General features: G+C 37.1%; 1 protein-coding gene across 2 annotated transcripts in view; it reads right to left on the bottom strand.

The window, feature by feature from the left end:
- ELF2 (E74 like ETS transcription factor 2) overlaps positions 1-13,386 on the bottom strand; it is a 39,849-nt gene that overhangs the window by 19,659 nt on the left and 6,804 nt on the right. For both annotated transcript variants that reach the window (XM_050895983.1, XM_050895984.1), the window contains exons 2-3: positions 12,030-12,225; positions 10,879-11,044 (exon numbers count right to left, since the gene is read on the bottom strand). In XM_050895983.1, the coding sequence (XP_050751940.1) occupies positions 10,879-11,044; positions 12,030-12,101 (238 nt within the window). In that variant the 5' untranslated portion in view covers positions 12,102-12,225. The remainder of the gene's footprint in view (positions 1-10,878; positions 11,045-12,029; positions 12,226-13,386) is intronic.

Here is a 13,386-nt window from a genome sequence, read left to right as displayed (position 1 = left end):
TTTGACAGATCATACTCCTTCTACAACTCTCAAAGCTTTTTAGGAATACAATTTAATGACCATATTTATATACACAAATAAAAATTCAGGCATTTGGTAGACTTCACTCATCTATTCCTGGCTGTAAGGAATTAAATTTGTTCATCATCTCATCACATAATGAACAAGACCTGCAAGCGAGATCGTTCATGCTCACATTCAAGCCATGATATCTAAGGGTAGGTCTGTGCTGAAGTTTTGCCAGCCGAGCTCCTTCCAGCCGGCAGCATGGACAAAAAAGGCACTCTCTAGCCAGCTGTGACGGCAAAAAGCTCTCATGCAGATACAGCTTTGCCAACAGCAGAGTGCTCCTGTCAGCGTATGTTGTTCAGAAAGGTGGAACAGTTAACAAGAATTCCTTCTCTCAGCATATTTCCACTAGGGGACTCTGCTGTATTCTCCAGCAGAAATTTTTCTAGTGGAGACAAGCCCAAGGACAAGTAAAGGCATTTTAAGTAGGCACACACTTAAACGTGCAATAAAACTTCATAGCCCTTCATTAAAACATCCTCAAATTGAAGTGGAAGCCTCATGCTGTGTAGTTTAGCAACACCATAGATTCAGCTTACATACCGAGTACTGAAATAACTGTGTACTCATGTCACTTTGTCCTGTGTACCTACTGTTGCTAAAAAACATAATTTGCCCAGACTTCTCTTCAAGCAGTTAGGTCCGCAGCAATAAAATACAGTTAAAAATAGTTTGTCAGTTTAGATCCAGATCAAAAGGTGCACCAAGACACTAAATACCTTTGAAGATCCAGACCTGTGTCACTAGGAGTTCACACTTACATACTTTGGAAAAGATGCATTCATAGTTTGTTGCCTTACTGTTTGCCACGTAATTCAGTGAGGATTATTTACTGATTGCAACTTCCAGTCACAAACTGAAGTGTTTGACTCGCATCCAAGTTGTTCCCTCTACCCCCTACGGGTAGAATGAAGTTTTGCCTAAGATATGTGGACTCCTTGAATAAGAACATTCAAGTAATCTGCGTGTGTAATTTTTGACAAACACCATGTGTCCGAAATGAATAAAAAAAAGAGTATAAAACGTCAAGCTCTTGGTTTAACACCAGTTTTCTAAGCAGCATTTATTTACTACTGCGAGCACAGACTTGGCACAGCATTTGCCAATCCACATGAAATGGACTCGAGCAGCTGCACACATTATTCTGATTCTTCGCTCTCTCTGATCGTACACGGAGAGAGTATCACTGAATGCCCAAGGGATTCCAGTCAGTTGAAAAAAGTCCAAGCCCATGCAGTTCCAAGATTATAATGTAAACAACTACAATAAACCTATGAAGTGATCATATTGACCTGTGCCCAACTTATTTACACAAGTATAGTATTAAAGCGTAACACTGTCTTTAAGGAGGAATGCGATCTTCCCCAAAAGTTCTGCAGTTCCATCTGTTTAAACTATATGATTTCCAGTATTTTATGCTGAACACTAATTGATTTGTCATGCTAATAAAATCTTACTATTTCAGAGAAAAAATTCAATAGGGAAAAAAATAAACACGCACTTAACTTTTTAATCTCTTTTAAAGCCTCCTTTCTAGGCAGAAGGCTAACAAAGAGGGCTACAAAATCTACTCAACGAGTGGTGGGTGGCCCAATGAGGCAAGAAATATTTACTGTAATATAACAGGACCACATGAAATCGCAGATTAACTTATGTCTCTCTGGCATGAAAAGCATGAAAAAAGTAGAAAAAATAGAAACAGATCCCCAAACAGCATCGTTCTTTGTCAGGCAGAAATATATTTATTAGTCTACTTTTTTTTTTTTTTTTACTGTTAGAGTGTACAGAGACTAAGCTTTACTGTAATTTTTTAAACCACAAGCTCAGCTGTCAAGATAGCCAGGTAGACCTACATGCTCATCACACGCGACATCTACCAACTGCCGGGGGGCGAAAAAAAGTCAACATGTTCTAATATGCAGGAAAGCTACCATTCAAAACTATTGTTATGACATACAGGAACGTAGTAAGTGTAAGTCTTAAGTAATTTCAAGACAATAACAAGTAATCACAATTTCAGCTGACAGCACCTCCGTCCCTGTGCACTTTAGAGTCTTTGGAAGATAAGGAACTTGGACAACAGGAACACCCAAGTGAATTGTATCCCCCTACCTGTATAAACACAGGAGTAAAATATCTATCAACTCATGCTTTCTTGTTAAGGGATATGGACAACTTTGTTCACATTCCAGGAAATAAGCTTCGCTACTTCTTTGCAATATACACCAGTTAAACTTCATCCTGATTATTTTGAAAAAGTAAAAGGCAACTCAAGAGAAGAAGCTGGATGTGATTAATTGCATGCAAGACAGTGGATGTAGAAATTCAAAATAGGAAAAACTGGAAGTTTTCAGCAGATTTCCAGAAGTGGATGGGAGTGGGATCATCAATTATCTTAAGCATTTCCTTAAACTGTCCTCAAAACTAGTACAGCATTCAGTGGCTATAGAGGAGTTGTCAGCCTCCGCTCCCATAGCCTCCTATGCAAAGTTGCCTTTCCCACAATTCTGACACATACGTTGAAAACATTCTCCGGTAATACGTTGTAGTTTCCCTTGGAAAACTATTTCACAAGCTTTGTAACTTGAAACGCTAAAAGTACAACCTTCCAATGGCACCTTTATCCTTCACCGACAGCAAATGATGAACCAGAAAGAAAAAAACCCACGTATTTAATTACTTTTAGCCACAGAGGATTCCAGTTGTATTCTAGAATGACAAAGCTACCCTGGGAAAAGGCAATTACCATAAAGCAGTTACTTATTCTTACAGAGGTGATTTGTTTGACTTCATTTAAGTAAGCAGTCAAGGGTAGATGGCAATCTGTCTGAAGGTAGTATTTGCAGTCTACATGAGAAATTGCAAATGATAACAGAGGAACAACACTGAAATGCCAACCAAGCTAAAAAGCTTCAAGTAACTTCAGAGGCCCAGGCATGTCCTGTCCCGAGTGCCGAAACCGCCTACAAATTTTAGTTACAGAAAGGTCCGTTTTGCCCAGGATCCTGAAGAAATTCACATCTAGTAACTACAGAAGTAGTTGCTGTCCTCAACAGCAGGCTATCAAACTGTTGATAATTATTATTGCATTGCAAGGGTAATGATACAAAGGAACATTTTTAACAGTTAGATTCCAGAAACATGCAAGGAGATGCAGCAGTCTCCTTTATCAGCACATCAGCATAATCATTACCATCCACTGTGGATTCCATGGTAGAAAATTGCAAAAGTATTAGCAAAATAACCACCAAGTGTCCCTGGAGGAACCAGGGAAATACTGAGGAAAGGGGTCAGTGACCTTGCCAAGCTTATCTTCTTGACTACACCGTATGAAGTCTAATAATACCAAAGCCACGAGTCTGTCACAATCTGCACCTTTAAGTGGACTCAGGATCCTGGTGTCACTATTCATATGGCAATTAGTGATTCCACACAGAAAACCAAATGTATCCTCAGGATTTGATACTACCTTTGACAAACAGAAAAGGAGCTACTCAAAATAGCAAGTGTCTACATTCCAGCATTATTACCTGTGAATGCAGAACAAGAAAAACTTGGCCGTCTCAAAAAAAAAAAAAAAAAAATTGATATATGCACTTCCCTGCCTTATCATGAAAGTCTTTAATTTCAGGGCAGTCTAGCAGACAATTATAAATCAGGTATTTGCATAGCACATTACATGATTTTACAAAATTGACAGTATTTGAGATTGGTAACAGGCTGGCATACGAACTATGCCACTGTTGAGCAATTTCTCTGTTCAAGACCTAGCATTTACAATTCTTTAAGACTCCTCTGATAACAACAGATGTCTATTTTGTAAGCCCACTGAATCTTTATAAGGACTAAATGTCCTGCTCAAACACATATGGCTTTACTGTGATCCTAGAATCTGCTGTCAACTACAATCTCCCTTTTAATATGCAGACCACCTTTAAAAATTATTACTTTCAAGTTTGTCACTGTATTTTTGACCAATAAAGACCACTAACTCTTGTGCGCTCATCCCACGATGGTTTTGGCATGCCATATTGCATTCTAATTTCAAGATATAAACCACAACATTTTTCAGCTTACGTTAGTAAAATGCTGTGGCTGAGTCTTCACAGTAACATCCTACAACTTCTCACTCCCAGTTGCAACTGGAGTTGGGAGTTTAGAGGAGAGTGCATCTGTACATCTGAAGTCCAACCCATAATGCCCCACACTAGCAAGCCATTCAATTAGCCTCACATCTGCCTCAGAAAATAAAAATTATGCCTGAAACGTGTAGTTAAATTAGGCTTTATTACAAAATACTTAGTCTTGAAGTGTTCTTTCAGTATGAATGGAGCACTGAACGCAGCAAGGCAGAAACCTGCAATCTAGAAAGAACTGGACACCACAACCAGGCTGTTATTGTTATGTAAAAATATTATCATCCATAGAGCAGCTGCACAGCTCTTTTCATTAATTTCTCAGAAAAGGAAACACGAGCGAAGACGACATAAAACTTAAGTTGCAGTTGAATTTTGTTTCTGAAATAAGAATGCTACTGAGAACAGAAGTATATGCCCTTGGCATAACTGCTCCAAGTGTTATACAATAGCACATGCAATGGGAGGGGGATCATTTTGTTTCACTGTCAATATTTAACTCGCAAAAATGCAATGGATTTCTTGGCAGAGTGAGAACTCACACCGATGTAGCAGCAGCATGGCGTCAAAAATAAAATTAGCTCACATTCAAAGGATAAATTCTTAACCCATTAATGTGTTAGAGACATCTAATTCTTGCAGTAGAGCAAGTACTACATGCAAAGTTTTATCTTGCTTTGATCTAGCTAATGGGCTTCATCTTAGCTCTTTGATGAAGGCGGTACCAACTGAAGCTGAGAGTTTAATCAAGTTGTTAGAATGTCCAAACTCTTGTTTGTAGTCAGCACAGCCTTCTAAAGCAAACTGCTCTCCACCTTTAAAATTCTCATCAAGCTGTCAGTGTAAGGAAATGAAGTTCAATCAATAGGGTATGTCAGCACTACTAAAACGTACACCAGATGTTCACGTTAACTCATTTTTTGTAAGAGGCAGTTTAATCAAATAATGTCTGGTCAGAATGAATTATAGCATTGTTTTGTTTATCCCTTACGTACACATGCCATAATCAAAGGTAAGATTCTAACCAGATCTAATACTGAGTTCTTAGTATATGATATTTAACAACTGATGAAAACTCATCTGAGATAAACAAAAGAGTTCACAGGCTCAAATTCACATAAAAGAAGTCAGAAGGAAGCAGTTTTAATCACAATGAGAGAAGACATATAGAGGCAGAAAGAAGAACAGGTAATAACTAAAGACTTTACATAGATATACAAAGCTGGTTCCCACAGTGGTAACAATGTAAGTAGCAACCTGAAATTTCCTCGGTAAAAGAAGATTTGCCTTAAAGTATATATTCTATTCATGCATTTGTCCAAATTAGGGGAGGAGTTAAGCCTAAACTCACTGTTTATTCAACCTCCTCCCTCCTTAAGGATGGCTATCAATTTACATGATAGTTTCAACTGAACTTCCTGGTGGAAAAAAAAATTAAGAGATTATAGACAAACATACCATCATTGTTGTCTTTGTAGGTCAATATTTTTCCATCAGATCGTAATCCTGGAGGGGCTCATTTTCAGATCCCCATTTTTTCATGTAGATCTTCTACCCCCCTGTGGCAATAACATTTTTAGAATTAAAACAGACTTTCAACTTGCACCACAGGGAGGATTTCTGATGGAGCATCGAATTAAAAAATGTGGTGACAGCTCACAAGTTGAATGATATCTCAACTTCTCGAAAGCAGTAGTTCTGTTTCCTCTTTAATCTTAAAGCTGTGAGAAAAAAAATCCCGAACTTGTACTTGCCACTTTGATAATTAATAAAAAAATAAGGGGAAAAATACTATTGATATGAGAAGTTAGATTCACTGAATCAATTAAATCAGGGTCTATACTGGCAATACGATTTTGGTATACTTCTTATAGGGACGAAGCTTTACTGTACTTAAGCAACATTTGCTTAATAGCTGCCTACAGTTCAACAAGATTTGTAAACAACGAACAACACTGGTTTTGCAAATTCATCATAAGCGAGGTAACAGAGAAGAAAAGTAGTACCGGTGCAGGCATAAGACCAGTACGAAGGGAGTTCAGAAAGTAATAACCAATTTTAATGACAACATTCCAGATAATTTGGCATTTTTAAAACAGCATTATCCTACTTAAATACTCATCTAATGCCTTATTTGACTAAAAGACTAGGCATCATCCACGTATAAGATCTGCAGATCACGACCGCGGTACCTTCAGCACTGCACATACGGTAAATTCAAAGATTACACTACCCCATCAACACACATACACATCCACATTATGGGTTCTGTGTCGTGACAGACAAACAGACTTATAGCAACTGTTAATTTCAGACTGACTGCTTCTTTAAAGACAGCAGCTTCTATTGTTACGTAAACTACAAAGGTTTTGCTGAATAAATCCTAAATTGAAGCGCTAATTACTTTAAGGACAGATAACTACTCAGGAAATGGAAGCCAATAAAATTTGGATATTATTAAAAAATTGTTAAGAAGGATGTATTGTTTATGGTACGAACACTTTCACTGTTGCAGTAAACAAAATTTTAAGACTGTAACTCAGTCCCCAATAGTTTAAAGGTACTGCTCCTAAGAATGACATCATACATAGGAAAAGAAATTTAAACACTATGTCAATCTAAAGCTTATACTTTCCCGTTCAAACATTACAAAAGGCACTCACTACTTCCACTAAGAATGTCATAAGGTCACCTGAAAAGATCAAAATTCCTACGTTTTCCTAGGAAATGTTTTTCCTAGAAAAATCCTTTGTCAAGATTTTTTTTCTATGCCAAGCAGACAGGCAGTTTTTTCTGGAATAGGACAAAAAAACGTAAATTGAACCATTAAGTCTTTCTTGTTTGTTAAAAGACTCTTGGGTTTTACTCTCAGAGTTAATGGATTAATTTTATAGTTAAAGGATTAATTATAATTAATGATCCTTGATTAATGAATCAAGATAGATTAGTGGGCAACAGACTGGGAGGAGTCTGACAGGCAAAAAACCCCGAACTCCACTAGAATTAACTAAAAATTCATCAGTATTTATAGATATGATTATTTATAATGATTATATAGAATATTTTATTTGAATTGTGGTTTCATAAACGCAAGAAGTTTTTAAATACAAAACAACATTCCAGGTTCTGATTCTGCCCTTGGATCAGCACTGACAGTCCTTACAATCCACACAGTCTCAAATCCAATCACAGAATAGCAAACCACAAATAGAACCATTCAATGCACAGCACAAATCGTCTCTTTAGTATCCTGAGTAAATTTTACCACACCAGCTGCCCCACTACATTTATCACAAAGGGTACTGAGCCCTATCTCTGAAGGCTAGAATAATGCTACATTTTACTAAATTACACAGCTTTAGATTAACTGCAAAGTAGCTCGAGGCTCTTGGAATATGTATGTTGTAGATGTTGTAAAGCATGTAAATCAGGAGTCATTGGAATTGCCAATTGATTGTCACAAGAAGGAAAAAAAAAAAAAAAAAAACCAGGCCCATGGCCAACAGTAGAGATACTGACAATCGGGCCTGTATTACGTTATGTGGATATGTATCATTTCAAATACTGCCAAGACTTCTTTAAGATGGGTTTTTAGTATTTACCATGCTGTCTGTAGCGTCTAGAACCACAAAAGGTATTGTCTACTCATTCTTGGTGCAACAACTATACATTTATCAAATAATGTGGGAATTTTTTTGTAGCAATTAATTCTGACATTTATGAAGTAGAATGAATTGAGACTAATTTAGCAACAATGGATTTTTCTTCTAAGACGCACAGAAATCAAACTGTTGCACCTATCTAAATTAGGATCATTAGCAGAATAAAGGTATGTACTTCATAAAATTAGCATCTTAAAATGCTCTTTAAATAAACATTGTTATACCTTGTTTACTTGTTTCTGCCTTAGCCTGCTTTCTCATTAACATTTACTATGGCACCTTCTACCACCTCTCCAACATCGAATTGCTTCCTACCCACAGCCCAGTACCTCCTCCCTTCCCCTACAAAAATAGAAATTAAAAACCGCACTCAGATTCACACTCCTGCAACTCATTGCTAATAACGGCACATTACCAAAATGAAGGTTTCTTGGGGCCTTTATACTTTCTCTCCACCCATTTTACCTCTCTGGATGAGCAATGAATTCAGAAAGACTCTTGGCTGTACCAAAACATGTCAGTCAAAACACATGCCCCACAAGACTGCCTCCCTCAGAACAGTCTAAACCAAGCACTTGTTTCATGAACACTCGATCCAAGTTCTGTGCAAGAACCATTACTCGCTGTCATGTATAATTACACCATGAAAACTGCACTGGATTAATGGTGTATATACTATACAAATAATAACGAAAAGTTGGAGTATGGGAATGGGCGTGCAAGGGGAGATTACCTCTCTCCCCAAAGACCTTTTGGAACCACAAATGATAATATTACTAGTTTTTAAAATCTTCATTAGATTTTAATTTCTCCTCTACACTACTGTAAATTGGCTTTTTAGTGCACATTATCTGTAATTTTTATATCAAAACTATTAAAACAAAGTTTTAAATATTTGAACTGATTTTAATATTCTATTATGTTATTATACTAAATTTTTAAGGACATATTAACATCAAAGTTATTGTGAAATTAAACCCCACCCCCCCAAAAAACCACCATCAAACTATCTGCAGTCAAGACACATCCCTTAACATCTCCAGCCACAAACTCACCAAATTATCGTACCAACTGCCCTATGAATTTTAAGACTGTACTTTCAAACATCAAGACTTAGAAGCAGCCACATGTCTCTTTCTTTGAACAGTAGCTTAAAAAACAAACAAACAAAACAAAAGATTCCTACAGAAGAGCTACAAGGTTTTAATTGTCATTTCCACCAATTTACTGTGGCCAGAAAATGATACTTAAAAACATACAGAGTTCATTTGCAGTAGCTCTTCATCCTAAAAGAACTGTTCTGTTAGCCACTGATCTACCAAAACCTTACAAGAAACAGCATATTTAATGTTTAAAAAAACAATACTTCTGAATGCAAAAGCCTTCAAAGTATAAGCTCTTAAAGGTTTTCAAATACAAGTTTAATTTATAAAACTCAGCTTCTTAGGAAGAACACCCTCACTTCTCACTTACCTTAACCTTAAAAGTTTCATTACCATAGTCAAAAAATAAAAAAATACTGATTTCATATCCTTTCTTTACATGAATTTGTTGAACTTGTACTTAGCATATTTAATGCAAAACACATTTGAGTAAACTAGAATTGCAAGTATTCTCCCAAAACCTGAACCATTAGTTCAAGCACATCTTACGAAGCTGATGCATGTCATTTTTGATGCAGTGCTACAGGAGATTAACATCCAGATTCAGAAAGATGCATGAGCAACTGCATCCACTGCTTAGGGAGAAATCTGAACTGAAACCTTCCTAATCTGATGGGAATGCACATATATTTACTGGGCTGCAAAGTTAAGCAGCTGAGAGAAGAGTCTCTCTGCTTTGTTTTGCTTGCCTGACATCAAGAATTCAAACTCCAACTCTAAATTAGGCAGCCCAAGGATAGGAACGTACACTATCCATGTTCTAGTCAAGTGGTCTCACCAGTTCAGTACGGAGTGCCCAAGAGGACATGTCCTGCCTTTGGTTGCAGTTCTATGTACTCCCTACCCCAGCACGCACCCGGCCCTTGGCTGAGCCATGTCAGCATGCTAATCCAGCAGAAAGTTAACCCAACAAAAATACAGAACAGTTCAGGGTTTCCCTGCTATTTTTTCTTGCAAAATTAGCATACTGAAATGGCTAAAAAAGGTTCAACAAGTACGAGAAGTAGCACAAGAAAGCAAGCAGGAGGGACAACAGGAACTGCAGCACAGCAGCAGCCTGGCAGTCAGAGGTAATTAGGCTGCCACAGGAGCACAACTTTTGTTTCTTCAGGCAGTTTAAACAGACTTTGGTCCCCCTCAGAAAGTTCAAAGCTCCTGATCGTGTTCTTGGGAGAGAGGTGTACAGAAAGATACATGCTTATCGCTAAACAGGTCAGCTGCTTTAATGCCAAAGCTCTACTTTCTTCATTCCTAACTTCTTATTTTACCATATAGCTGAGTTAATTTCAATCTATTAGGCTTTTTGCCTGTAAAAGGACAGTCCAACTCCATTCCCCCCAGCCACGCGCTCCTGCCCCTAAACCAGCAATAAAACCACTCTTGGACCAAAAAGATAGGATAGCAAGGGACACGGGATAGAGTTCATGGGAAGGGAGAGGAGTTGGAAGATAGGGTAGAGCCACGCCGTCCATATTGCCAGCTGCCCTGCAGTTATTTGGCTCAGACACATTGTGAAACTAAATTCTAACCAGCTTCCTGGCTCAGCTGATTTTTAAAAATCCCAAGTTTAGTTGTCTAGTTAACCCCCTGCATAAATAGGTAACAAAGACATACACGAAGATCCACCTCCTTATGAGGGTACACGGTGTTACAGTGCAGGACCCTGAACCTAAGGTGACTTTTTCACCTGCCAAGCCCCAATCCTGTCACCACTGAACCTAAGTAAAACTAAGTTTAGAGCGGAGAGATGTGAACCCAGGTCAGGATCTCCATCCTGTGGGTAAACAGAAAGTCACATTCCTCAGGGACTTCTTCATGGGAAAAAAAAAAATATTATAATAAGTCTACCTGTTTCCACAGTTTCAGTTTCAATTTCTTGTTCCTCTGCTACATCTTGCATCAGGTAAGTCTCGTCATCGTAAACCAGGACCTGAGCAGCGTAACCCTGTTCTAGTCTGGCACTAGGAACTGGCTCCACAATCACTGCTGGGAATTCAGAGACTGGCTCATTTTCCTATAGAAAGGGGAAAAAAAAAAAAAAAAAACAAAACAAACCACGCTCTAAATACTGCACTGTTGAACTCTACATCAAAATCTTCCTGTTATGCTCTTACGTATTTTATGGAATAATGATAATAATTATAAAGATTTTTAAAGGAAATTTTCTTCTAAAGCAAGAGATTAAAAAAAATAAAAGATAGCTTATCCACCAAAGGGACCTTCCTGAATCTCAAAGATATGGCTCCTGGCTTTAAGCACTTAAAATTTAAAGCATCAGACAGCTTTAAGACATTGAAAAAGAGCAAGCTTTCTAATTAAGACATTCAGCTGTGGGAAGCGTTTCTTCCTCTGCTCCACGAAATGTAATCAAGGCTTTGCGTGTGTACTGCAACATACCTACATCTGACCTGTATCTTATGAACACTCATGTTTTGGATTAAGTACGTAAGCTATCACAAAAGAACTGGCTACTTCAAAGCCCATATGCCTATCTCTACTTATTTAAGGATCAAAATGTCTGTAACAGCACATTTAATCTGTTAAACTGTTGCAGAAGTGGAACCCTGCCAGATTCAATTTAATACGAGCTACAAGATAGTGGAATATATTTATTGTTGATAAGAACGCAAAATATGAGCAAATATGTCGCGTTGGCTAACTTTGAAAAAGGTCCTTGTATTGTTCTGCTCATCTCATTCTACACCTCAAGACACATCTGAGATCTTTACTTTAAAGAGATGCTTAGTATAGAATTTAATTTTGTAAACCCAGTCTACAGTTGTACTGCAGACTTCAAAACTTACTCCTTCCAGTTCTCTGTGATAATAAAATCTTCTAATAAAAGATACTTGAAAAATGGGCTGCTCTGTTCCTCCTCACACAACAATCTCTAATCCATTTCACTTGCTTTCATAGCAAGTTTACAGTGAATTTTTCTTTCAAATTAACATAAAAGCTGTAAAGTTTGTTAGCAAATAAATGCTATTTATTTTTCTAACCTCTTGATTTTTTATTCCATTGCTGTCAAACTCCAGGCCAGGGCCTCCAGTGTCAATCACTGCTGACATCATGGTGCATCCCCTGAAGACGCTTTGAGAGCTGTTATCTATCCTGAAGACAGTAATGCTGATAGCCTGAGGTTATCAAAGGCTTAAATTCACAATCCACTTCTGTTAAACAGCTAGGCAGAGGTGGCTGAAAAACAAAATAATTTTAAGTTATTGGCATAGTTTATATTCAAAAGTCTTCCAACACTTACGAAAGCTATTGCATGCTACATCTCTACATCAAAAAAGGGCATCAGTGAACACAACAGATGTGACAGAATGTGCTGACCTTGGTAAAGTTAACACTGAATACTGCCACACAACACAAGTTTCACACTAACTTTTAATACTAAGGCAATACAATTTCAGTTTGGTTCTTTGCAATTTGTTAAATTTCACACAATTCTAAAAACAAATAATATTCTTAGATATTTTCCATTGGTCAAAATCATTAATTTCTCACTGAGGTCAAATATCAACTAGTTTTTTGAGACATGCATACATTTGAGTTAGTGCAGCTTTTCTGAAGTTACTGTTTTCCTATTAAATTAGGAGATTTTTTTTTAATTACATTTTCTTCTTTGTTCTACTGTTTCACAATCATTTCATAAAGCTATAGTTTCATAAAGTTTCATAACTAGTTTCATAAAGCTTTCAAACATACTGCCTTTTTAAAGCAATGCATATATAATACACATCTCACAAATACATACTTAATTTCTAATCTACAGTTTTCTTTGACGTAGAAAGTATTGTAGCAGTTTCTCTTTTTTTCCTATAGAAGAAATTATTATGAGTCAAAAAAAAAACTAGTTCCACATCATAATGCTTTAATTTGGGTATACCATGGACTCATTGAACTTACAAAGATATATAACCTCCATCTTCATGAATTTCTTTAAAACTAGATTAGGAGCAGTGCTTTGTTTCTAAACAACTGCTATTTATTTATTCTGAATAAATATTATTACTCATATCCTGTCTTTGGAAGAGACAAATAATCTGTGTTCATAAACCTTGGCCTGTGAGGAGCAGTTTACTACTTCAAGATGCAAACTAAGAAGTTTGGCTTCTTAGTTGTACAACACAAAGCACACATTCCACGTGAGACATAAGAACCCAATCTGATATCAATTACCCTTGCGAGTAACTCCACTGAGATCAATGCTTTATAACAGAAGCCAGAATTTAGCCCAACATTTTTAATAAAATCCATCCATTTAGAAAGCTAGCACAATCACTGAGGTCTGCAAGAAAACACGATCTTCCAACACATACTGAAGAAAAAAAATTTATAATTAATACTCCA

This window comes from Gymnogyps californianus, chromosome 4 (assembly GCF_018139145.2).
Source record: "Gymnogyps californianus isolate 813 chromosome 4, ASM1813914v2, whole genome shotgun sequence".
NCBI classification, from domain to species: Eukaryota; Metazoa; Chordata; class Aves; order Accipitriformes; family Cathartidae; genus Gymnogyps; species Gymnogyps californianus.
The sequence above is the reverse complement of the archived record's forward strand: the minus strand, read 5'-3'. Positions and strand labels throughout refer to the sequence as shown.